Source organism: Perca flavescens, chromosome 18 (genome assembly GCF_004354835.1).
Source record: "Perca flavescens isolate YP-PL-M2 chromosome 18, PFLA_1.0, whole genome shotgun sequence".
NCBI lineage: Eukaryota > Metazoa > Chordata > Actinopteri > Perciformes > Percidae > Perca > Perca flavescens.
In genome coordinates, this window is record NC_041348.1 from 24,058,977 (window position 1) to 24,084,449 (window position 25,473).

A 25,473-nucleotide genomic window follows, 5' to 3' on the forward strand; every position below is an offset into this window, starting at 1 on the left:
ACTAAAGCAGTATATGAAATCAGATGTATTACCTCTATCACTATTATGTATCACCATTTAGTTGTTTTGTGTTATTTAAAGTATTTATAAAATATCTGGTTATGCCAAAAGTAATTATTCCACTCATTTTTTAAAGAATGCAATCACCCATTTCAGCTACCAGGGGGGGCTTGCCCCCCCCGCAAACTCCACGCATGTTTGACCTTTACTTCTGCACAGTAAAATGTGTCTGTACAGCAAAAATGCCACCATTTTTGTGACTACATTAGATGTTAACATCTAACTCCAGACTGATCTTGTTTTTGGAGCCTGAATGTTTCGTAACACATCTGTTTAAGCAGTGTTGCTTTTCTCCACAACATTTGATTGTGGCTTAAATGGACAGCTGAGAGAACAAATAAGATGCAATGCTGCCCTGAGAACATATTTCAATTATTAAAAGTCCAATGTGCTTAGATGCACGGAGTAAACACGGTTAAAAGAGAGATTATTATAGTGAATATTCAATATTATAGCGAGTAGAAAGTGTATAGCCAGTAGAAAGTTCATAGCGAGTAGCTTAGTTTATAGCAAGTTTATTGCAAGTAGCCTAAATTTATAGCTAGTAGAGATTTATAAATGAGAGTTATAGCGCCTTCTGCACTGCCTATCTCACCTATTTGGCTGGTGAGATACTGTTGCTCATACTCAATATAATCACAGAAATGTAAGTGCAATGTGTTCTTCATTCATTTCCCTCCCAAATTGCTGTATTTGTTTACAAACACAAGACAACACAACCAAAATCCTAACTTTATTGTTCTTTTTTTTTGTGGAGAAGGCACTTACATTTTTATTAATGCAAAGTCCCACATAGGCTTAGTTATTTATGTCATTATTTATTTATCCATGAATTTATCCATCATCAAGACATTCATGGCTAATAACTGTGAAAGTTTGTGACACAATGCTATCCTTAACTTTCACCACCAGATGTCCTCATAGAGTTCTGAAGCTTCGAGTACTGAACCTTTTTTCAATACAATTGGATTGAAAGCTTCACTGGTTCAGAAAGCTTCAGTTCACCATCACTAACATGCGCTCATTCACGCATACAATGTTCATTCCTCGGCTGTACCGAGTGGAATAACTCACTACGAATTACGGACGCTGTAGTAAAAGGACCCCAGTTGTCCGGCCTAATGTCTGTCCATGTATCTAACTAATACTGCCACCTAGTGGGAACAGTGGGAATTCAGTACATATATTGTATAAATTGAATTTGCATAATAAACTGGGTCTACAATAATGTATAGGGGGACCTAAAGCCTTTATACATAAATGTTTTGTATAGAACATTAAGCTACTAATAATAGTATGCATGATTTTATAAATCATGTTTTAATGTTAAACATACATGTGGCACAGTGAATCCTTAGGATTACTGTAGCTGTGGATGGCCTAAGTGACTACCTTACTTAAAGGCCAGTAAGAAGTGGGCTAACAACAATAATTTGGAGGCCCCCCTGCATTGACTCTGAGGACCCCCTAAGGGTCCTGGACCCCCTGTTGAAGATCCCTGCTCTAGACTGCCACTGCACAACATAATTTACCAAAATCTAATCATGCTTCCATCAAAGGACTGGAACATTTTGTTTTGGTTTGTTGTTCATATACACCAACAGCACGATGATTTAAATTTCTCTGACTTGGGTTTATTTTCATCTGTGTCTCCAAGAATTGGTATGCTTGGGCTGGTAGGTGCAAGATGCATTCTGATTCTTGGACATGATAAACAAAAACAGCCACCAGGTATTTTCATTTTTGTGGCTGTCTGAGGACAGCGACAGCCATCATTATGAATAAGGTAATTGTAGGTATAACTGCCAAAATAAAGGAAACACCAACATTAAATCTTGGGCCACATGCCAGCTCCTTTTGTGCTTTGGCATACATTTTACACGTTTCCTAAATGCATTAACAGCAATATACTTTCTAGGAAATCCTATTATCAGTGTTTTACTTGTTATTGTGGACCATGGTGTTTCCATTGCCACACCAAGATGCTGAATTGTGTAAAAATTACAATTTGTCGTTTTTACGGCGTTTTATGTGACAAACTATTTCTTGGAGCAGTTACTTTCACTGTCTCTACTGGTTGCCTGGCAACTGCTTCAAGCCAAAACTTGAGCTTGGTTTACCTTTGGACTGAGCCATGCGAGCTGTTTCCCTCTCTTTTAAGTCTTTGTGCTAAGCTAAACTAAGCTAAGCTACCTGGCTGATGGCTCCAGCTACATATTGATCTTACATACTGTAAGTGAGATTCAAATCAATCATCACATCTAACCCTCGGCAAGAAAGCGAATTAGCTTATGCCAAATTATTACTTTGAGAAATAATCCTGCACCTAAAGAGCAAAAAAGCTTTCAGAGTTCCTACATAATTATCATAATACTTACAATTTGACCACTTCAATGTGACATTTCAACATTGTGTGGCTCTTTTTCGGGTCTTGTTTTATTGTTTAATCACCTTACAAAAGATGCAAAAAAACAAAAAATCTTTTCTACACTGGTATTTCTGTGCCGCACGTATGCTAGTACTTCAGCATACAAACTGTTAGCAGATATGGGTGTCCGGATAGCTCAGAAAAAAAAACAAGGGTCTTCAACGTTTTTCAAGCCAAGGACCTCTAACTAAAATAGAGACGGAGCAGGGACTCTCTACTACATACGTATATTGTATAAATTGAATTAGCATAATAAACTGTGCTTACAATAACGTATAGGGGGACCTAAAGCCTTTATACATACATTTTTTGTATAGAACATTAAGCTACTAATAATTGTATGCATGATGATAAAAGCAATATACTTTCTAGGAAATCCAATTTCAGTGTTTTACTTGTAATTGTGGACCATGGTGTTTCCATTGCCACACCAAGATGCTGAATTGAGTTGAGAAGTGGTGACAGCGCCAGCCACAGTGAGTGATTCACATTGTTTTCATTTTTATCCTCCCTCTCAGTGACCACTCACAGCCTGAAGAGACAATATCCTCCTGAAAACATTCCACTTCCATCAGGATAGAAACTCTTCACCATAAGGTGATGAAGGCAATCACTCCAAATTGCTTTGTATGTTTTGGCATTTACGTGTCCAGGACATTTTTCTCTTTCAGACAAACCACTCACTCTCAGCCTGGTGAAAACAAAGATATTGTGAAAGAAATAGAAATAAAAGGGTAGGATCAAGGGTCTGCAGCAGCTATCTGTGGCGATTGACAACATTCACATGAGATAAGATAATATAGTTTAGCGTTTTTTGCGTCCTGCATATGCGTCGACAATGGTCTCAGGTGAGAGCCAGAGCCCTGAACATTTTTTATTTTTACTAAAGCAGTATATGAAATCAGATGTATTACCCTATCACCATTTAGTTGTTTTGTGTTATTTAAAGTATTTATAAAATATCCGGTTATGCCAGAAGTAATTATTCCACTCATTTTTTAAACAATGCAATCACCCATTTCAGCTACCAGTATCTGAGTCTGTAGTCGTGCCTCTTTAAAGCGCCAACGTTTTGTCAAGATTTCTACACTAGTACAGTATGTCTGTGCTGCGTGTATGCTAGTGCTTCAGCATACAAATTGTTAGCAGATTTGGGCGCCTGGATAGTTCAGTTGGGGGAGCGGACGCCCACGTACAGAGGCTTACTCCTCGACGCAGCGGGCTCGGGTTCGACTCCGACCTGCGGCCCTTTGCTGCGTGTCATTCCCCCCCCTCCTCTTTCATGTCTTCAGCTGTCCTGTCAATAAAGGCCAAAAAATGCCCCAAAAAATAATTTTTTGCAGATTTGCCCAAACACATTTTTAGCAATCCATTTTGAGAGAGAGTATGGCCAAGCAGGTTTGTCTCCTCAGGAGTCAGAAAGCTGCAAATAGACCTGTCTAAATATTTCCAAAACAAAATACTGTCTTACATACTTACTTTTGAGAAACAGTGCTCGGATAAATTCATAATTTAAACTGCCAATATCTATCCACGATTTAAACTCTGCTCAAGGCTCTGCTATGACAAGCAGTTGATGACCATGAATGATGCCCAGACTCAGAGCTCCATTCATGAACTGTACATCTGTAAGCAAAACAAAATTTAAAAAAAAAAGCAAAGTCCAAATGAAAACTATTGTGTCAATTATTTTGTGGCACATGTAAAAGTGATGGTTTAGAAGTGAAAATATTCCTGCAAACAGAGAAAAGTACTGTGTCATCTAGTTTGAATTGGAATGGGCAATACTGTCCTGTAAAGCTCTTTAATTGTCATGTCTTTTTATAAGTTGATAGGTAAAATATGCCACAGATCTCTATTCCTTTTTTTATAGATGACAAACAAACGCCATGTGAAAGAGTTGACATATTATCCTGCATGTCTGTTTAGTGTCTAGTGTATCTTATTTTGGCAATAAAACCTTTTTTTCTGATTCTGATTCTGAAGATAAGTCAATATTTTAAAGATTCTCATTATTTTGAGATTGTAAGTCAGTATTATGAGATTCTAAGTCAATATTTGGAGATAATAAGTAATTATGTTAAGATACTAAGTCAATATTTTAAAGTTTCTCATTATTTTGAGATTCTAAGTCAATATTTTGAGATAAGTCAATATTTTAAGATACTAAGTCAATATTTTAATGTTTCTCATTATTTTGAGATTCTAAGTCATTATTTTGAGATAATAAGTCAATATTTTAGATAAGGAAAAGAGTTTTAAACCAGACCACATCGGAGGTGAGAGGCTGAAAACATTCTGTTGCCTTGGCTCTGTATATGATCTGGTAACTTATTTGTTTCCTTTTTAAGGAACATTGCTTAGGGTGCTGTATCATAGCCAAAGGACCGGATCATTGTTTATTGTTTACTTAAGGATCCCCATTAGAAGCACATGGGTGTGCCTCTAGCCTTCCTGGAGTCGTGAGCAGGATGGGGTCATTCAAATGTAAGACTAAAAAAATATGAAGGATCTGTTTGGAAAAACTTTGTCAACAGCAACAAATCAATTTAAAGGCAGGTGAGCTCCGGCCAACTTAACATTAAATGTTAATGTAACCTTATACTTCTCTCCTCCACAATGCTGTCCTGCCTATTGCTGGTTTATTTCACATTAATTTCACAAAACTTTTATGTCTAAACAACCTTCATCAGGAAGTTGTGGATATTGTGCAGACAATAACTGTGAAGGAGTTTTTAAACTTGTATGACAGTTCTGCTAACTATTTATTTAGGAGTGTAAAGATAAGCCGTAGTTTATTACGATTTTTATAGCAGCCAATCTTTTCTGATGAGTTTTTAAAGGGGAAAAGGAAGGGAAAAATGAAGACAAGAAGGTGACTGGTTACTTAATAATTCTGAAACCTTCTGTGCAGCATGTACCTGCACTGTAACTGCTGCACATATTCGTACTTTCAATAGTGTATATATCTAGCGTATTCATACTACTGTTAACTATTATTTATAATTTAAATTATCATTATACATCTGCACATTACTTCTTTTTAAGTTTACTGCTTTTTGCACTTCTGGTAAGATGCTAAACTGCATTTTGTTGTCTCAATACAGTTAAATCCAATCTAATCTAAAAGAAATCACTCAAAATGATTAATGAACTAATCGTTGCAGCTCCAAATTCCTAATAGGATTAAGATCCTATGAATAGAATTAAGAAATAGGAGATATGCACTTACACAAAAGGCCATAGGAAGGAATCTATGATCACATTATTGTTTTAGACACATGAGAGCAGGATCCCAATATCACTTCAATACAGAATTGATTTTCTCTTTGTGCCTCACGTGGTGGCATGCCCAGCAGTGGAACGTAGCTATAGGCTATGTATTTACTCAAGTACTTTATTTTAGTACAATGTTGAGGTACTTTTACTTTCCATTTTCTACTACTTCATACTTCTACTACATATATCTGATAACTTTAATTGCTTTGCAGATTCACATTAACAATACAAAATATAATGAACAAATGATGTGTGATTATAATAGGTTAAGATAAGACTTTTTTTATCCCCAGTACAGGGAGAAATCCACATTTGCTCAGCAGTATATAAAGAAAAATAAAATAAAATATGTATGTAAAATTAGCCCCACATTTACCAGCTGCAACATGTACGTGCTGCACACCTTAATGCAACACACACACACACGACACATACATCACATGCATCAAATGTATAACGTTATACAATAGCAAAACACTGACAAGGAGCATTTTTCTGCAGCATGAGTAGCATTCCGTTAACTTTGATAGCATAAGCATGACATCTTTTATAAATCAAAATATTAATACAAGGGGGCTAGAGTGTAGAGAAAACATAGCAGGCCTTTGCATTACAGCCTTCAAGGCACCGGGTGGCGCTATGGTACACTAGGGTTTAAATGTGTTTCGTAATGTCCAGCAGTCGTCGCTAAATCTCCTGCCATTCTTTGCCAAAATCAATCCCACAATCCCCACACACCGGCGGTGTATTCATTTGAAACTGTGTGCAACGCTAGCGGATCTGTTTAGAGGAATTGCTCTTGAGTTGAACCAGATTTTCACGTTTTGGATTTACACATCTGTGGAGACCTCATGACCCATCACAAAGTGAACCGGTTGGTATTCAACTTTACTGTTTAAATTATGAAAATAAACGGCCATTTATGAAGCCATATGTTCCCCGAGTTGGCAGGCTAGCTACCTAGCTCGCATTAGCGGCCCAGCTAGTTACTATCAACGTCTCCGTGTATTCTTGATAGTTGAACTACAAGCTAACAGTTAAAGCTAACTGTAGTTCTGCGTTAACTAGATAGCTAGCTAGTTAGGAGCTAGGAGCACGAGCTAACTTTCAGCTAAGGGATGTCACGTTAACAAAAGTATCTCCTCCAAATGTCGGCTGTCCAATTTGTAGCAACACTTGAAACCTACTAACTTTAATTAACATGGAGTGACATTTGTTGCAGCCTACCTAGCTAAGTTTCGCAGCAGCCAACGCCTTTCTAACTCAAATGTAAGTTAGCGGTATTGTTTTGTTTATCTCACTTGAATGTTTGTTTTTGGTCTTGTTGAACCACCTTGCTGTATGTTGGATTACATTGTACGAGGGAAGGCAAGTTGTTAGGCCACGAAAAGTGACTTTGACTCTTGCAACTCCTAAATTTGTCCTCCTATTTTTCCATAATTGTTTGTTCAACAGTGTCTCTTGTTATGGAAGCTGGTAAGCATGTCTGGTAACAAGAAGTCGTGAATGGTCAACCGGAATAAATCCATATGGCTTTCTGCGATCATGCCTGCATTTTTTTGCTGAAAAGAACATGAAGCAGGTATGGAGATGGGAAAGTGAATATCATGTCTTTATATAATTGTGTTTCTTAAATCCTGGTGACTGTGAAGTACAGTTCAGTGGTATTGTAGTAATAGAAATTGTAGTAGTGGCTTCATTCCCTATCCTTTTGTTTTAGGTGGATATTATAAATAAGGAAGATTTAGATAAAGAAAGGTGAGTCTCTGATCCACATCTGTGGGATTCATCTAACTACAATCACTCATTCACTCTGTGTCCCACAGATCTTCCCTCTCAGTCACTGGACCATTAAGGCACCTTTCCATAACCATTATCACCATATGTGTGGCTTTGATCTTTACGGTTTTCCAAACTATGACAGCTTTGTATCTAGTCCATGTTTACTTTCCTCTTGGCAGATTTCAAGTCCATTACGGAGTACACAGCCCAGGCAAAGCGAAGCGATTGTCATCTTGCAAAAGGAAGGGTTGTCCATTGGTGGAGGTGGGCTTGAAGCTGCACCGCAGAACATCAGATGTAGGCCGTGTCCGTGATCCCGGCATGGCCAACAAAGAAAATGAGCTGACGTGCTCCGATGATGTGCGGGGCATGCACTACAATGACAACTGTGGGCTCCCTATGAACTCTGCAGAGGCATCCAAGATGGCAGGGGCCACCTCCAAGTACAGTGACTTAACTGAGGTGAGAGTTAAAACTATTGCTCTGTTGTAGTAAAAACGCAATTATTTTTAATTCTTTCTCGGGGTCGATCAAATTTGCAACACTGTTGCAGACTGAATTCCCTTTGTGCATTGTTTGTCTTTACATACAGTTATCAAAGGACCATGAAGCTATGACTCACATCCTTTTTGGAAGGAACCTACGACTAAAAGTAGCCCAAACACTATGGCAAAAAAACGCCAGTGAATTAGTGGCCTACCTGATAAGGTAAAACAGTAACCGCTAACACTGCCTTTTTGTAGTTTTTGTGTTCATTCCTCAATCACACGTGCTTCATATTTAATCATTTGTTGGTTTCACAGAATTGAAGACACAGGGGTGCTGCTCGACTGCTTACCTGTCTTAACAAACAAGTGAGTCTCATCTGGGTGTTTCACAAATTTGTTTTTTAACGAATAAGCTTTCGCTGTAATGACTGAACTGCATAATTCTCTAAACATGCATTGAACAAGATCATGTAGAATCATTAGGGCCACAATTAATGATTTGTATAATTGATTAATCTATCTGTTCTTTTTTTCAGTAAATCTGAAAGTCTGTAAAATGTCAGAAAGAAGTGAAAAATGTGCAGCATGGTTTTTCATAGGCTAAGGTTCCACCTCAAATTTCTTGTTTTGGCCACAAACTGTTAGATATTCAATTTAAAACAATAATTAAATTATTGTCATTTTTTTTCTTGTTAGAGGTTGATCAACTATCAGTTGTTGTAGCTCTAAGCATTAGAGAGGGAAATCCCAAAATCCTGAATAGCATTTGTGTTCTCTTTTTGTGTAAAATTTGAAGATTTTTGCTGACAACAATTCTTGAGTCTACATTGAAAATAATATTGATGATAATGATTAGCTGATAGATAATTTGACTGAAGTCAACAATTGAGACAGTTTGAGGCATTTTTTTTTTGTGCCTGCCCACATTACTGACAATCGGCTCACTTTCTTTCTTTCATCTTGTGTTTTCTTGTTTCTCGTCAGCCTAAAAACTGAAGCACCATGTTTGTCACTTGGCTGCTGCGTTGACCTCATGCCCCAAGTAAAAGTGATTCTTGCCAGTAAATATGAAGAGTAAGTGTCACTGAGTAATTGCATACATGTGTAATAATGATAATTTCTTTGACATTATATCTAGAAATCCTGGGTTAAAAGTGAATGGATTTACGGTTTAAGTCTTTAAATATTATTCAAATCTCACCCGAGAAGCTTCAGCTGGTCTGATGAATAACTAATAAACTGAAGTGATGAAGCCTCTTGGATGAAATGTCTTTGACTTAGAACGGCAGTATCTCACGACCTGAACGAGTTAGACACATTTGACATTATGATTTGACAAATTTGTCTGCTTTGACTATCTTTTAACTGTCTTTTTTTTTTTTTTTCTTTTTCTTTTTTACAGAAACATAATGGTGGGTTTACACTGGGTTCAGTCCGTCATCAGGAAATGGTGGCCAGAACTTTCTAAGAATGAGAAAAGACTGCGGGACAGTTGTTCAGAAGACAGGTAGGCAACATATACTTAAAGGTCCCATGACATGGTGCTCTTTGGATGCTTTTATATAGACCTTAGTGGTCCTCTAATACTGTATCTGAAGTCTCTTTCCCGAAATTCAGCTTGGGTGCAGAATTACAGCCACTAGAGCCAGTCCCACAATGTGCTTTCCTTGGTATGTGCCATTTCTGTGTCTGAAGCTATTGAGGAGGATAGTGGGAGGGGCAAGGTGGAGGGTGGGGGTGTGGCCTTGACCAACTGCCACTTTTCTCGTTTGAAAGCCATAATGTCTCTCTCTCATGGGTGGGCCAAATTCTCTGGGCGGGCAAAGCAGAGAAAGGGGAGGTAACCTTGCTCCTTATGACCTCATAACAAGCAGATTCCAAAACGGCTCATCTGAGCTTTCCTTTTCTAAAAGGCAGAGCAGGATACCCAGGGCTCGGTTTACATCTATCACCATTTCTAGCCACTGGGGGACCATAGACAGGCTGTGGGAACTCATATTAATGTTAAAAAAACCTCATAAAGTGAAATTTTCATGCCATGGGACCTTTTAAATACAACCAAGACTCAAAGGGTACTTACTGCTATTTTCAAACTTGGCCTCAGTTTCCAAGGTTCCATTCTATGCAAATCTTTGAAATGACTTAACCGTACAACCAATGTACAATATTCAGTAATATTAATTAAGTAGGAAAAACTTTACCACCAAAATGTAACCCCTTTTTAGATTCAAGTCAGTTGGCGTGATGAAAAGATGGCTCTGGTTGAAAATAGACAGAACATGCCTTTTTAAACAGTTTCTTAGTAATGAGAAATGGCATTGACCTCCAGACAGGATACGCTATTGATCATTAAGAAGCAAATTCAATATTTATTATGAAATAATGTATGACTTTTTATGGTATTATTTATCTTTTATTTTGCCTTTTACTAATACTGCTACTACTTAATACCATGCTTAATACCACCATGCTACCTCTTGCCTCCTTTTATTTTCCTATGCCTTTAGCTCTGGATGAGGTGAAGGCGAATGGCTGGTTGTGTTTCTGCAATACCTGATTTTGTCAGAACAGAGTTTACAATCCGCACAAGTCACATTGCTGTCTTTTTCAAATAGGGAAATTTTAAAACCGCACCAAAGCTTCAGATTACCATATTTGCACTTGCTTCTAAACAAAGGAGTTTTTTCAGTGTTGCCCTCTTTGAACATTGACAAGGTTTATGTGCCTCGCATGTGAGCTGAAATATTAATTCTGGTATTATAATTAATAATAATAAAAGTTGTCACACTGACTCACTCAGAAGAAAATATTCATTAAAGACCTCCATATTATGCTCAGTTTCAGGTTCATAATTGTATTTAGAGATTGTACCAGAATAATAAATTTTATTTAAAGGCGCCTTTCTCGGCACTCAAGGACACCGTACAGTGATACATAAGACATTTAAAAACCGCAAAATATAAGAATACAACAACAGAATAGGTTAACATGTTAAACACCATATTTTGGTCGTACTGCACATTGCTGCAGCTCCTCTTTTCTCCCTGTGTGTTGAGCTCTCTGTTTTAGCTACAGAGTGAGGCATCTCACTTCTGTTCCATCTTTGTTGGGTCGCACATGCGCAGTCGCACATGCGCAGTAGCTAGCTAAGGACTACTAGCCAGTCAGAAGCAGAGTATGAGGGCATGCCACACTAGCAGCTAGGCGAGCATTATAACGTGTTAAAAAGTGACGCCAGCCTTTACTGAAGTAAAGGCTGGACTACAATAGAGCTGTTTGGAGCAGTTTGTGAACAGTGTTCTCTGTTGGAGATGGTAAGTCCCTTTGGGGTGGACTTTGGGCTTTTTCACTTTGTAAACCTATTACGTGCAGAAAAAAGATATATAACACAATAAAGGAAAGAGAAAAATCCAAAAAGCATAATACGAGCACTTTAACTCTCGTCTTTTGTCTTAGTTTTTCTAGTTAGAGTTGGTGGTGGTGTAGTGCCGCTAATTTCGAACAGCATTTGTAACCTTGTAGCAGGGGCGCGAGAAAAGGGTGTGTTGGGGTTTCTACGGTCACTGGCTTTGGGGTCCTGTGTGCCCTCACCGCATATTGCATTGGTAATGCTTGTGTATGTTTATTGCAGGAATATTGAAGTCATGAAGCAGCGGCTGAAGGACTTGTGGAAGGAAGGAGCCCGATTGTGTTTGGTTCCAGGATCTACGGGAGAACTGGCAAAGGTGAGATAGATGACATTATTGTACTACTTATCAGGGCTTATTGGATGGTTCATTAGCTGTAAAATGTATGTCTAAATGGAACTGGGAAAGTTAGAAAAATTACATTTAACAGTCCTTCAAAATATTGATTATTCAAATGTTCACTGACCGCTTTGTCTGGGTTACTTGTTTGAAGATTTCATGAAAAGGGCTTGTTACATTTTGGGGATTTTATTTTAACTAAAGCACAGTTTTTCTTCCTGGTATGAACAAAACTAAATGAAAACGATTGCAACAGAATTGATTCATCACATCTCTGTAAAGGTTTTGAGAAGAGCATTGTGATGCAAAGATAAATACAAGTATTCCTGTTTTTTTCCACCCTCTGTTGATTTTGGGTGAACACAGCCAACCACTCCCATCCTAAAAAAAAACCCGTCTACCATAAGCTTACTAGCATAAGTACTAATAACATGAGTTGAGTTTTTATTGTGGTTCATTTGTTTCCATCTCCACACCCTGTCTCCTTCATTATTTTTTTAAAGGAATAATTGATTCTAAGTTTTGAGTATTGGTTGCAGAAAGCCAAATAAATACTCCTTTTATTTTTTTATAGTCCCTGTTTTTTTTAAAGTTATCCAGTATGTTGTGATGTTTGTAATGGGAAAATCATGTAAATGAAATGGCAGAAATTGGTGTTTTGAACTGTGATTTATTTAAGTTATGTAAAACAAAAGAATATTTTAATTTATGCACCTTTTGAACTGGCTGTGCTGACAACTCATGTGTTATTTTCACTTTGTGTTTCAGGCCATTGAGTCTTATCTATCACAGCTTCCCTGACAGTTGTCATTGTAGCACTATGAGGATGTGACCACTGCTGCCGGATCATGGCTGTGTTTTGAACTGATAATGACGGCAGAAAAATTGACTGGTTCATTCTGACGCTCATTCTGAACTTCACAATTCAGACAACTCCCTCAGACTCTTAAGGAGGGCTGAGAGAGCCTTTCCGCAAAAACAACACACACACACACCGCAAATGACTGCTTCACATTGAAGTGGACCTTGTGAAGGGGCATATTTAGTGGACCTCCATGAGACTGGGTGTAATGTCGCTCTATGAAGTGCCAAGCTCTTTGTCTCTCACTACGTCACTCTGCCATGGAATGCAAATGTACTTGTGGATGTAATGAATGCTCCGCTGTTTTTATGTGTTTTGCGCCTCGGTTCTCCGGAATCAGGAACTTGAATCTACAACAGTCTTAAGTTATTAGAGCTCCTTGTGTTTTCATTTTGCCTCTTCATATGACATTTGACTGTATAATGTAAATTATAAAAACAAGTGATTCTTTTAATCTTTTAAATAAATTTGCTAAAAATCAAAAATGTATTTCTTTTAGTATTTCGTGTGTGTGTGTGTTGGCCTGTTACAGTGCAGGAGAAAAAGCTTTTTAAGTCTTACTCCAAATTAGTAAGGACAACTTTTGGCACAACAAATACCTGTAAGTAAACATACATATTTGCTATGCCCTTCTTCCTTAATAAGTCATCCAAATTGGCCAAACTAGACTACACCTGGGTATTAATTTAAAAAACTTAATTTTTGATTGACAAATCCCTTTTTTAAAATTATAACATTGGCCATAAAATACTTTTGGTGTCTTTACATTCAAAATATTATATATAGCTTTCAACTGTTTATAATGTTAAAGCTACAATAAAGGCATTTAGCAGGTCATGGACATTATTATCCTACAATTAAAGATTCCAGTGTATCCAGAGTAAATATCAAATGATATATGAAAAATTAAATATAAAACATAGGGTATCTAAACATAATACACAATGACATCACTAAGTCAATAAAACTTAATCAGGGGCTACAGAAAGTAATTCTTTGAAATATAACCGTGTGTGTTCACTTTTGTTTTTTATTAGGGTTAATGTATTGATGTCCAAATTGAATTAAACCAGGAAAATGTTAAGGTTGCCTTATGTATGTGAAATTTAACAACTACAAGTATAAGATGTATCGTGTAAGTCAAAGGTGTATTACTACATTCTAATTTAGTGATAATGTCTTGAGGTATAATTGTTGGTGTCCAGTCTTGTTTTAAACAAACTTTTCTGTCTTTCCAAAAGATGAAGAGGGGCAGTGACAAAAAAAATGCACAACTGTTATCGGCTCAGCTTCACACAAAAAATCTATGTAACAAATTTGGAAATGATTGTGATACATGTGTGCAAAAATATACTGTACATCAGACCTGCGTGAAGCTGCCCCCCCCTGTCATGCAAACATTATTAAAAACACTGCTATTCGTTTGTGCTGTTAAGGGTTTTAAGTAATTCAACTTTACATTTTTTGACCAGTGACATCACCCAGACCCCCATTAATGTCCAAATCTCCCCAAAATGGTCTCAATCGTTTGTGCTGTTAATAATAATTTGTGTTACTATGTTTTTAAAGTTATATACATAAGTTATGTATATCAGGCATTAACTGTGTGTGATTCTCGGTTTGTGCAATAAAGGTTGGTGTTTTTCTTTTAAAGTGACGTCATTGTCCGCAGCGACAGCTGATGTGCCGAGTCTTCCGCTCCAGATAGCCGCTTCCGCTCCTTCTCCAAACTGCTCTTGAATAGACTTCATTTTAATTTGATAAAGACAGTCAATATGTTGCACAGGGAAAGAATACCGCTGCTATGGGGTTTCTTTCAGGCTGTGGTCGTCGCGGCGTGGTGTTTCACTGATATGGAAACGGGGCCTGGCACAGGTGTATCGACACAGCCGAACGGTGATCGGTTCAAAATCGAGGGAAGAGCGATAGTTCCGGGGTTGAAAACACAAGACTGGGTGTCCACGGCCAGAATCCTGGTGGAAGGTGAAGAATACGTGGGCTTTTTGAGGTAAGAAACGGCATCAGGTACACCCGTTAGCTACCTAGCCTGTAAGCGTGGCTAGGTAGCATTAGCATAGCAAAGCTAGCCTATACGGTTGCCTGACATGACCGCACGACAGCCGCTGTCGGCAGATGGCAGCTCCTAACAGTCCTAACTAATTTACAGCTTAATAATTGTGGATGTAACTCGTGCCAATCGGGACAACAACATGGATGTTTCATTATTACTTAGCTAACGTTACATGTCATCGAACTTAACGTTAGTTGTTAATGTCAATATGAGCTTAGCCGGGCCTCTCGGTCTCAGTTGCTGTAACCATAACAAACCCTGGCCACGAGAGACGTGTCCCTTGTTGCAGTCGTACCACCTCTCATGTAGCAGTAATATTGGTAGTAGATTAAATCAAAGGCTTACCACAAACCATCTTAAGCCTTCACTGTCTATCCGTTTTTCTAATTAAGCAGTAGCTCGCGGCAGGCAGTGGTATGTTGTGATTGTAACGCATGGTTCCTTGTTCGGCCCAACGCCCCGTGATCTAATCACAACAACATACCACTTACAGTCACGTTCCAATTTAAATATGTGTATTAATAAAGAATCATGTTCACAAGTAAATAGGCCCTCCTGGACAGGACACACCGAGGCGGTTGCTGTGGGACAAAGCGCGCTCCCGTTAACGGGGAGCGTGCCTATGTTCCCACAGCCCTGTTCCCACATTTCTAAGACTTTTTTTTTTTTTTTTTTCTCTCTCCAAAATTGAGCCCTATATTCCCACATTTCTTTTTTCATAAATTTGTATCAGATTTTATCCCCTAACCCTAAAACATGTTGTGGGAGTATAGGGCTTACATTGAAGGGAAATGTAGGAACACAAGACCTAATTTTGATAATGTCCTAGAAATGTGGGAACATATTGCCTAATTTTCAGTGAAAAACAATTCTTAGAAATGTGGGAAAATAGGGCCGACCCCCGTTATGGATAGCTTACACTAGCAGTTAGCACAGACTATTTCTTTTGCTTAAGTTAATGCGAAAGAAAGGCGCACAATTACACTAACTAACTGATTGAAACGGCAGTAGACCAGGAACTAAACGGTCGAGGCAGCAGTAGAACAGCAACTCCATGTTCCGCGAGGTAAAACTGCTTTTGTTTTTGTGAATGGAGCCTGGTGGCTTCGAGGAGAGCATAGATAGCGGCTTCTTCAGTTCCCCGTCGGAAAGGGCTTTCTGACAGCAAGGTAAAGCTGAAAATATTCTAAATATAGCGTACACTGAAAGGGATACTTTGCCGATCTTAAACCGGCACTGTGTCATGGCAGCGTGTCTGCAGATGAACGGCTTTCTCTCCATGGCACCAGCAGCTATCAGTTCATTAACCTCTTTCACACTGCTGGTACAGGGCATCATTGCCTTTATCGCTGGCACAAGAAAGTTTTAAAACGCTATGAGGGTAAACAACGAAACACAAGCACGGAGCTGCCCGGGAGTTTGTGTAATAGCTGAATGTTTCTTGCAACAACAAGGCACGCGCTACTGTATGTCTCGCTCGTCTCTTTTCTTTCTCTTCTGTGAAATAAAAAAAAAAATTAGAAAGGTCTTACAGACTGGAATTGCCACGGTATATGACATCCCATCATTCTGTGATACATCAAAAGAACTAATGGCCAATCAGCTGTGAGTTCATGACGACGTCATGAGTGAGGTCACGAAACGTCCCCAGAAGAGTTTAACCAATGGGGTAAGCTTCGCTTCAGAACTCGAGCCATCATGGCGCCATTTTGTTGCTAACTGGCCATCACCTCCTGTTAGCATTCCGCTGACCGCCATTTTTTTTTTTACGTCACTTGACTGCGAATAACTTTACATCTGAAGCGTTTAAAGACTCTTTTTGTCCGTTGTTTAGTTCCAAAGAAACACGACAATGTATAAAAGGCTTCATTACCTTGTACCTCACGTTATGGCTCCGTAGCAGACGTTTTTGTAAAAATAAGCTAACGATTGTGTCATAACCAAGTGACTTACTGTCGCATAGTAGTGGAATTACCGTATAGTACAGGAGAAGCTCGCAGGCAGTTTCGACTTACATGAGATGTTTAGGTTTAATTACTAATGTTAACTAGCATGTTAGTGATCAATAATTAGCCTGTGCCCATGTTATCTCCTTACATACACCTACAGTCTCCGTATCTGTAAGATTGGGAATGATTGAGATTTCTCTTGGCACAGCTACCAGAAGACTTACAACTTTCAGACACGTTGCTCACGTCACATTCTCTCAGTTGGAGGCTGCGCAGTAAAGCTGGCCATCACCGGAAAAGTGCTTCTAATAGCCTTCACTGGTCTCCGTCCAGAGCAACGGGGTCTATTGGTCCATTGTATACTGTCTATGAGTTTAACCCGTGTCGAGTCTTTTAAGTTCAGCCGTGGTCGATGGCCGTCGACTGAGAGTCAGGTTCTGTCAGGTTTCTGCCTGTTTAAAAAGCAGTTTTTCCTCACCGCTATCGCACCAAATGCATGCTTTTGGAGGGAAATGTTGGCTCTCTGTAAGATATAGAGTGTGGTCTAGACCTACTCTATATGTAAAGTGTCCTGAGATAACTTCCGTTATGATTTGACACTATAAATAAAATTGAATTGACTTAATCAGTTATTTTAAAATTATCTGATCAATGCACTTCTGCAATGCTGAAAACAGGTCTGTTTTTCAAGAGGTTTCAATGAATAAAGAAAATAAAGTACTTACTGGCCATTTAAGTACAGTAGGCTACCAAAAATAGTGACCTATAAACACATTGAACTAAATATGGCCCTGATACCGTCTCTCTCTGAACTCCTTGAACATGTCTTTACATAATTTAAAACATTTTTCTTAGCACACTCTTTAACCGCTTGCCTTTCATGTCTTAAGCTGTCCTATCAAAATAAAGGCTGAAAATGCCCCCCCCCCCCCACCCCAAAAAAAAAGTATTATTCTTTTAAATCGGCCATTTAAAAATAAAATCGCGAACAGGGAGAATCAAGATCGCGATTTTATAATGATTAATCGTGCAGGCTTAGTCGAGATCTATAAGCGATCTGACAGAAAACAGTAATTGTGAAATATAAAGTGTACTTGTGCTACATTGGGGGTGGGGGGGGACGACTAAAATTGCCAGATTGCCGTTTCCCTGTCTGAATGCAGCCTATTCTTCTCGTTTTTTTTTTTGTCATAAGCAGAGTGCAACAGAATTAGAGAGCACCGCAATGAACCAATCAGATTGCTTGATTTGAGCTACCTATTTCATATAAAGCTATATATTCCACTTGAGTTCTTGACAGTGCTTTTTGCTACTAGTATATTATTGAACACCTCTCTTTCCCAAACCCTAATGAACTTTATACGTGTGCAGTCTTGACAAAATCCAATTCTTGTTACAGAACTGATGGAAGTTTTGCTGTGAATGACGTGCCCTCAGGATCCTACGTTGTGGAAATTGTCTCCCCGGCCCATAGGTTTGAACCAGTACGGGTTGACATCACATCCAAGGGCAAAATGAGGTAAGACCTTTTTACTATAGTGAGAAAACCGAAAGGCACAGAAATGTTTCACATTGGTTGAGTCAGCCTTGCGTATTAATCAGCGTACTGTTTAGAGGCATCTCTAACCCACTGAAGTAACCATGTGGCATTTCACAGGGCGCGTCTGGTGAACTACATCAAGACTTCAGAAGTCATTCGCCAGCCATATCCCCTTCAAGTCCGGGCTAACGGCCCTCACACCTACTTCATGAAGAGAGAAACCTGGGGCTGGACAGACTTTCTCATGAACCCAATGGTAAAGAAAATGGATTATGTTGCACTGAACTTGCCTAATTTCTATGACGTATACTAGAGGTGTGAATCTTCACTGATTTTTCTATTGGATTACGATTATCATGTCTTCGATTCGATATCACGATGCGTCAAACTAAGTTTTCTATTAAAACCATGTAGGATATTTAATTCATAGCTTTTCAAGCTTCAAAAACAAAACATTCTGCAGTGCTCTAATACTAAATAAATTGGATACATAAAACTACAGCACTGAGCACATGGCACTTCCTGAATGTGCAAAACATAACGGAATATGTAAACAGAAATGTTAGGCCTACATTAAATTGTAAACAGAAATAATCGATTATGAGCCTGCCGATTATTGATGCAGAATGGTCCATGATTCGATGCATCGATTATTTGATTAATTTCAACACCTCTAAAGCATACCCTCAGTGGGTAGAGATATTTCAGGTCAAATGAGTTTGGATTGAGGTTTAGTGAAAGTTTTGATGATTATCTTATTACCAAACAGTTACCAGGTGGTGTTCAAAAGTGTACTGCTTTCAAACTTTACTCAGTAGTCTAACACACAAGACCTGCTCATCCTTAATTCATTGAGTGTAGGTTGTCCTTATACATTTTCAGTTCAGACCATTCTGTACATACTGTATGCAAGTGTATAAGATGGATCTCGTTCTCTTGTTTAAATATATTGTTTGTGGCTCCTGCAGGTTATGATGATGGTTCTGCCCCTGCTGATCATTGTTCTACTGCCCAAGGTGGTCAACACCAATGACCCAGAGATGAGAAAGGTAAAACCAGTTCCCTAATAGTGTTATTTTGGAATAGTGGTATGTACATTGAGTTGATCTTGCAGTGTCTCCAAATTGTATTAGATGCATTCTGATTAGATTGATATGGATTTATTAATTGGCACTAGATGGTGAAAGTTTCTAAAAGACTAGCCTCTACCTCACCTGGTAGAGCGTGCGCCCCATGTAGGCTCAGTCCAAAAAAAAAGAAAAGAAAATCATGATATAGGGCTGGGCAATATATCAATATTATATAGATATCATGATATGAGACTAAATATCGTCTTAGATAGGCCTCCTAGACCAACTTAGATATCGTAATATCGTTACATGGTAAGTTTTGTCTTTTTCCTGGTTTTAAGCGCTGCATTCCAATAAATTGTCATTTTCTGAACTTACCAGACTGTTCTACATAGCTGTACTATTATGTCTCTAACCACTTAGTTATTGGATCCACATGACTGATGGTTATTTATCTAAAATTGAAATGTGAAGATATTTTGTTAAAGCACCAATTGCCAACCCTACAATATTGTCGCAATATTGACATCGAGGTATAAGGTCAAGAATATCGTGATATCTGAGTTTCTCTATTTCGCCCAGCCCTATCATGATACTGTATTCCTGCCTCATCTTACAAGTTTTTTTTTAAATCAATGAAGATTTTGTCCCCAGCCTCCTGTATTCCATCTAAAGCTGTTTTCATTTCACTACCATCTTAACAGGAAATGGAGCAGTCCATGAACATGCTGAACCCCAACCCCGAGCTTCCAGACGTCTCTGAGCTCATGACCAAGCTCTTCTCCGGCTCCAAGGGCTCCAGCAAGGCAGGCAGCAGCAGCAGCAAGGGCACCAGGCCAGCTGTCAAGAGGAGGTAGTACTGTACTGTAGTCTAGTCAATCTGCCTAAAAAAAAAAAAAAAGCTTGAGTTATGCCATGGAAGCAAGATTTTTAAGTGTCATTTTTTTTCCTCTGGGTCTATTGTACAGTTTTCTTTATTAGATGTTTTAAGCACATCTTGATTTCTAATATGCTATTGGAAACTGAAAGAAAAATAAGATTTCTTTTCATACTGCACTGATAGAAATTTCTTAAGCCCCTGCAAAAGCTGTTATCCTTCATCTGCTCTATACTTTCTACGTGTAGCTCTACTACTCATCCATCTTTTCTGTGCTAACCCACTGGTGTGCATTTCCACTGCTGCTAACTCCACTACCTGAAAGAGAACAATATATAAAGAGTTTTTCTTGTTTTTTCGATTTCAGTAATGTGATTGTGAATGAAGATTAATTGAATTTTAAGACTGATAAATTCTTATTTAAAAGCCTAGATAAATAAATTGCAATGGTATATAACCCTTTTGTTTTTATTTGAGACCATCTTATTTGTTTGAGAGTGACCACATGGCCTTCTCATTTTTTGAATTACTGTATGGCCAGAATTCACATACTGTACGTTACGTGCCTAAGCTGTATAAATTAAAATGGCAATAATTGGCTGGTCAAAGGATGAAAGAGCTGTGTGGTTGCTTTCAAGATCGCTAGAGTGTAACTTTTAATAAAGCAACAGTAAAGTCCATATTAAAGTCATAATAAAATGTGTGTGATAAATGTCCTCAGTTTGTGATAAGTCACTCATGGTTGCTGATGGGATGGCTATAACAAGAAAAGACTGTTCATCATTCATGGCTCTTTATAACGTTAAAAAAAAAAAAAAAAAAAAAAAATCCCAACTCCAGTTTCTAGCTTTTTCCAGAGCTTTCAACCGTATCACATGGTCCTGTTATGAGTTTTGCGTAGAAGTTAAGTTTAAACACAGAAATCCTTAAAGTGCTATGGATGAGGTCATAACTGCTACTGAGCTCACACGTCAACAGCTGAATCTCTCATGACGACTGAGCAAACTCCGTTTGTTAATAAAGACCGGGTAAATCTCAGGAAAACGGCTATAAAGTGGACATTGGGTTTTGTGAAACTACCATGATTAAGAATGAACTTGGATGCTTTAAGGCAATGGTTCTCAACCTAAGGGTTGAGACCCATGACAGGGTCCTAGATCAAAGTAAGATAGCGTTACAAGATGATTAAAGGGATAACAAAGCCAGTAAATGTTTCACTTCTTCAGGCCTCTAACAATCCTTTGTCCAGATCGTCCTGTAGCTGAGGGTGGAGAGCACACAGCTGCTGCTTCAATAAACTCTAGACAAAAAGATCTACACACTGTACTGATGGCTCATTCAATTTTATTTAACAGATTAACATTTCTACCCAACAGATGTTCGTCAGGCACACTAAGGCCATAACCTGTGATTAGGGGATGATTTTTAAGGTGTCACAGAGGTTTAGAACCACAGTTTGTAGTGATCAATCTGGCGATTTATAGTTTTCTTATGATCAAAAATTGCCATGAGAATACCAAAACCAACTATCTGTTTGTCTGTCTCTCAATATTTCTGACTTCTCAGCCCCAAGCCCATTTGATACATGAAGATGTAAATCTTAAAAAAACAGAAAAAAGGATCATGCATATATTAATAAATGATATATTAAAACGGCTGCGGACTGTAGTTTTAAGCAAACGTGTATTTTTATAGACTTTAGATTTTTAATTGCGGGTTCTGCACCGGTGAATATTTACAGCAGCAGAATGGTGTATGTGGGATTTACTCAAAACAAGCTACAGTGCCCATGTTCATTGTAATAAAAAAACCATGTCACCCAATGGAAGAGTGTGGTTTAATTTGAGGTTTTTAGTAAGTTTTTGGACAACAATGGAGGTTTATGAAAGAGGAATAAGCTATATCAAGCTTTGGCTACGTCAAAGTCACTTTGTTGTTGGTTTTGGTCTTTTCAGTTTTTGTTGACAATAAGAAAAAGATCAAATATCACCATACTTCCTTTAATAATGGAGTTGAATCAGACTGAAGTGGCACAACGTCTGCACTGACATGGAGTCTTGGGACCAGCGAGACCTCTGATGACTTCTCCGGTAAGCTCTGTTCTCCACTTAGCAACAGTCATGCTATTTGTACGTTATCCATGGCAAGTTTTTATTTCGATGCTGTTGGAGCGGATAATATCATTTCTCAAATACAAATGTACAAATCAGTACCGATTCAACACATTTGATGTTGAAAATGTTCATGCTGACGAAAGTATAATTCTGCCTCTGAGTTTGTATTTCACTGTTCAAATCAGTACACACAGACTCCATTTCACGAAACTGCACACACAGACAATGAGCACTGGGTCATTATCAAAGCTCTGTTGCCTCGGCAGAACAAAAGGCACAGAGTTTAGGGAGATAACATGACATTTCATCACTAAAAGACATAGAAGTGCAATAATGTAAAACAGCATCACTCATCCCTTTAGAGAGACATGGTGGCTGCATTATGTTTAAATACAAAGGTTTTTTTTGTCTTTATTTTTATTTTTTTTTACAGTTATCTGAATATTGACAGGATCACATGTGATCCATTAACAAATGTCATGTTACCACTGTGAAACTAATGCAACTTTAAATGCACAGAAATGTACAGATTAGCCCTTGAACACAAGATAAAATATCAATTGCAAGAGCCAAGATAGAAAACAAACACATCCACTAAACACTGATATACACTAAGCAATTTACATATACCATTTGGGAGGTGTAAAATCCAACAGAATCAGTGAAATATATTCTTTATACTATAAATTACTTTGAAATGTGTAAGTCTACAATATGTCCTTTATATACAGTGCATGTGAGCAATATAATAAAGGAGGATTATATAAGGTTTAAAGGTCCTTCAGAGTTTTACCCTCATGCTCATACACTAAGTCCGTTAAAAGTATGTTGTTACTAGTTCCTGTAATCATTTCTCCTTTCCACATTGGCCCTGAAGTGACTCCGTCAAGTGACTCCAGTGAATGAGATTTGCACCAAATCCTCGTTACTATTAAAAATTAATTTTAAATTTTAGCCAAGGCTAAAACAGTATAGGGCTTCAGCAGTCTGTCAGCACAGTTAGCCTGATCCCATCATCGCTCAATGAGAAGATATTCAGATAATTCAACTCAACTTTTTTTTTTTTTGTAATTGATTACTTGTCATCAGTGTTAAACATAGAGAATTACGACCGTCCAGCAATGTGTTTACTGGAAAAACAACAACTTCGGATCTATGAACATGCAAATATTTTTTCCATCAAGAGCCACGAAAGGGTTTATACTTTTTCACATATGCAGTAGTACTCCCCAACACCTGTAAACAGACTTTGATGTTTAAAATCAGTGGAGTTCCCCTTTGAAATAGATTCATATAATAATCTGAACCCATTTTTTAACCTTTGTAATAATGTGTCGTCACTACCGGGTTTTACTTTTCTGTAATAATCTGGAGCATCGGTTTAAGTGCTGCATCAGACTCATCTCATTTTCTATCAACATGTACTTTAACACAAAAATAACATGCAGCACTTCATGCTGAAGGTGACCACTAACTACAGTATATATCAATAAAATCCACAGGTGGGCAAAAGTAATAAGTCTGCTTCATGTTGCAGTTTGACACATTAAGTCATTTTATTGTTGACGTTTGGGTTTTGTCCACACCAATACAGCTTGTCCTCCCCTCTCCTCCTCCTCTTCCTCCACTGGCAGAGCAGAAGCATGCGGAAGGTCTTCTGAAAAGTCTTGTTGCAGAGGGCGTAGCACATGGGGTTGATGGTGCTGTTGACGTAGCACAGCCAGTAGCCCAGGTGCCACAGGGACGTAGGGATGCACTTGGCACAGAAAGTGGAGATGAGCACCATGATGTTGTATGGCGTCCATGTGAGGATGAAGGCCAGGAGGATGGCACTGAGAGTCTGGGCCGCCTTCTTCTCCTTCACAAGCACCATCCTCTTCCTCTTGGTGATCTGGTTCTTCAGGACGGGGTCAAGGGGTTTGGAGGTGGTGGAAGAGGAAGGGGAGGCGTTTGTGGTGGGCTGCTCTGCTTCAGGCAGGCAGGGTGTGGCAGTTGTAGCGTTGCCATTTTTACCCTTTGAGCCAGGTTTCAATTTATAGGAGATGTGTTTTTTACTGCTCTTCTTTTGAGGAGTGGAAAAATACAGATCTTCTGTATAATCACTCACCTGCCCGTTCTTATTACTTTGTCCAATACCTTGCTCTTTGAAAGATCCCTGTGGCGTTTCTATTGAAACGTGCTGCTCCTCCTCCTCAGATGAGGAGTAGCTGTTGAAGGAAGTGATCTGATCTGCTTTCACCCATGCCTCATCTGATCTGATGGTAGTTTTTGTGGCATTACTTTGGTTGGATGAGGACCACGAGGCCTGACTCCGATCTCTCCTCTCTCTGGTGAAATGAAAGCAAGAATGAATGATAGTTTTCTGTGGTTTAGTCCCCTCTAGAACATTTTCAGTTGCAAGCCCTTGTAGCTCTGCCAGATCTTTGGTCCGTCTCTGCGTCTCCTTGTAGATCCTACAGTAAAGGATGGTCATAACGGAGACAGGGATGTAGAAAGCAGCAATGGCTGTCCCAAATGTGATCACAGGCTCTGTTAAAAACTGGATCTGGCACTGGTCAGGGGGCACTTTTCTTTCTCCTACAAAGTACTGCCAGCATAGAATGGGTGGTGCCCAGAGGACAAAAGACACCAGCCATGCAAGGCCAATCATGATGGCAGCTCTCTTTGGAGTCCTTTTAGCCCTGTAAGTTAGCGGCCTTGTGATGGAGAAGTACCTGTCGAAGCTGATGACGAGTAAATTCATAACTGAAGCGTTGCTGGCTACATAATCCACTGATAGCCAGAGATCACATGCAAGGTTTCCTAAGGACCAGTAACCCATCAGGATATATGTGGTGTATAAGTTCATGGACAACGCTCCTATGATGAGGTCAGCGAAAGCCAAACTCAGTAGGTAGTAGTTGTTTACAGTCTTCAGCTGGCTGTTGACTTTGAAGGACAGCAGCACCAACACATTACCAACAATGGTTATCAAGCTGACAATGGCCGACACAGTAGCAATGGTTATAACCTCCCAAACGTTGTGGGGAGCGGTCTGGGCATGTGATGTGTTGCTGGCAAAAGTGCTGTTTGGAGGGTTTACATCCATTTTGTTATCAGTCTGCATTACCATTGACAGGTCAGAGAGAGGTGCCTGTTTGTGGTTCCATTAAGAATTTTCCTGAAATAAAAAGAAAAGCATTAGTGATTTGTTGTTTTATATATGGT

General features: G+C 38.7%; 3 protein-coding genes across 3 annotated transcripts; 2 read left to right on the top strand and 1 right to left on the bottom strand.

The window, feature by feature from the left end:
• Positions 1 to 6,388: 6,388 nt before the first annotated feature.
• On the top strand, positions 6,389 to 12,990 carry katnbl1 (katanin p80 subunit B-like 1). Its single transcript, XM_028605434.1, has 10 exons — positions 6,389 to 6,641; positions 7,223 to 7,349; positions 7,488 to 7,525; positions 7,729 to 8,011; positions 8,142 to 8,257; positions 8,353 to 8,403; positions 9,022 to 9,111; positions 9,440 to 9,544; positions 11,669 to 11,762; positions 12,552 to 12,990. Exons 2-10 carry the CDS (start codon positions 7,341 to 7,343, stop codon positions 12,582 to 12,584), a joined length of 819 nt encoding a protein of 272 aa, XP_028461235.1. The 5' UTR covers positions 6,389 to 6,641; positions 7,223 to 7,340; the 3' UTR covers positions 12,585 to 12,990.
• A 1,297-nt stretch (positions 12,991 to 14,287) lies between these two features.
• Positions 14,288 to 20,868, top strand: emc7b (ER membrane protein complex subunit 7b). The gene is made up of 5 exons (XM_028605435.1): positions 14,288 to 14,653; positions 18,065 to 18,184; positions 18,323 to 18,461; positions 19,174 to 19,254; positions 19,980 to 20,868. The coding sequence occupies exons 1-5, from the start codon at positions 14,421 to 14,423 to the stop codon at positions 20,130 to 20,132; spliced, it is 726 nt and encodes a 241-aa protein (XP_028461236.1). The 5' UTR covers positions 14,288 to 14,420; the 3' UTR covers positions 20,133 to 20,868.
• A 2,944-nt stretch (positions 20,869 to 23,812) lies between these two features.
• Positions 23,813 to 25,358, bottom strand: chrm5b (cholinergic receptor, muscarinic 5b). The gene has a single exon (XM_028605923.1). It carries the CDS (start codon positions 25,352 to 25,354, stop codon positions 23,813 to 23,815), a length of 1,542 nt encoding a protein of 513 aa, XP_028461724.1. The 5' UTR covers positions 25,355 to 25,358.
• Between the last annotated feature and the right edge of the window lie 115 nt (positions 25,359 to 25,473).

Excerpts from the sequence above, each read along its gene's own strand:
- katnbl1 (XM_028605434.1), top strand. Across the intron at positions 7,526-7,728 it reads GAAGATTTAGATAAAGAAAG|ATTTCAAGTCCATTACGGAG; the intron begins GTGAGTCTCTGA and ends TCCTCTTGGCAG. Across the intron at positions 8,258-8,352 it reads TTAGTGGCCTACCTGATAAG|AATTGAAGACACAGGGGTGC; the intron begins GTAAAACAGTAA and ends TTGGTTTCACAG.
- emc7b (XM_028605435.1), top strand. The coding sequence starts at position 14,421 with ATGTTGCACAGGGAAAGAATACCGCTGCTATGGGGTTTCTTTCAGGCT. Across the intron at positions 18,185-18,322 it reads ACATCCAAGGGCAAAATGAG|GGCGCGTCTGGTGAACTACA; the intron begins GTAAGACCTTTT and ends GGCATTTCACAG. Across the intron at positions 18,462-19,173 it reads ACTTTCTCATGAACCCAATG|GTTATGATGATGGTTCTGCC; the intron begins GTAAAGAAAATG and ends TGGCTCCTGCAG.
- chrm5b (XM_028605923.1), bottom strand. The coding sequence starts at position 25,354 with ATGGATGTAAACCCTCCAAACAGCACTTTTGCCAGCAACACATCACAT.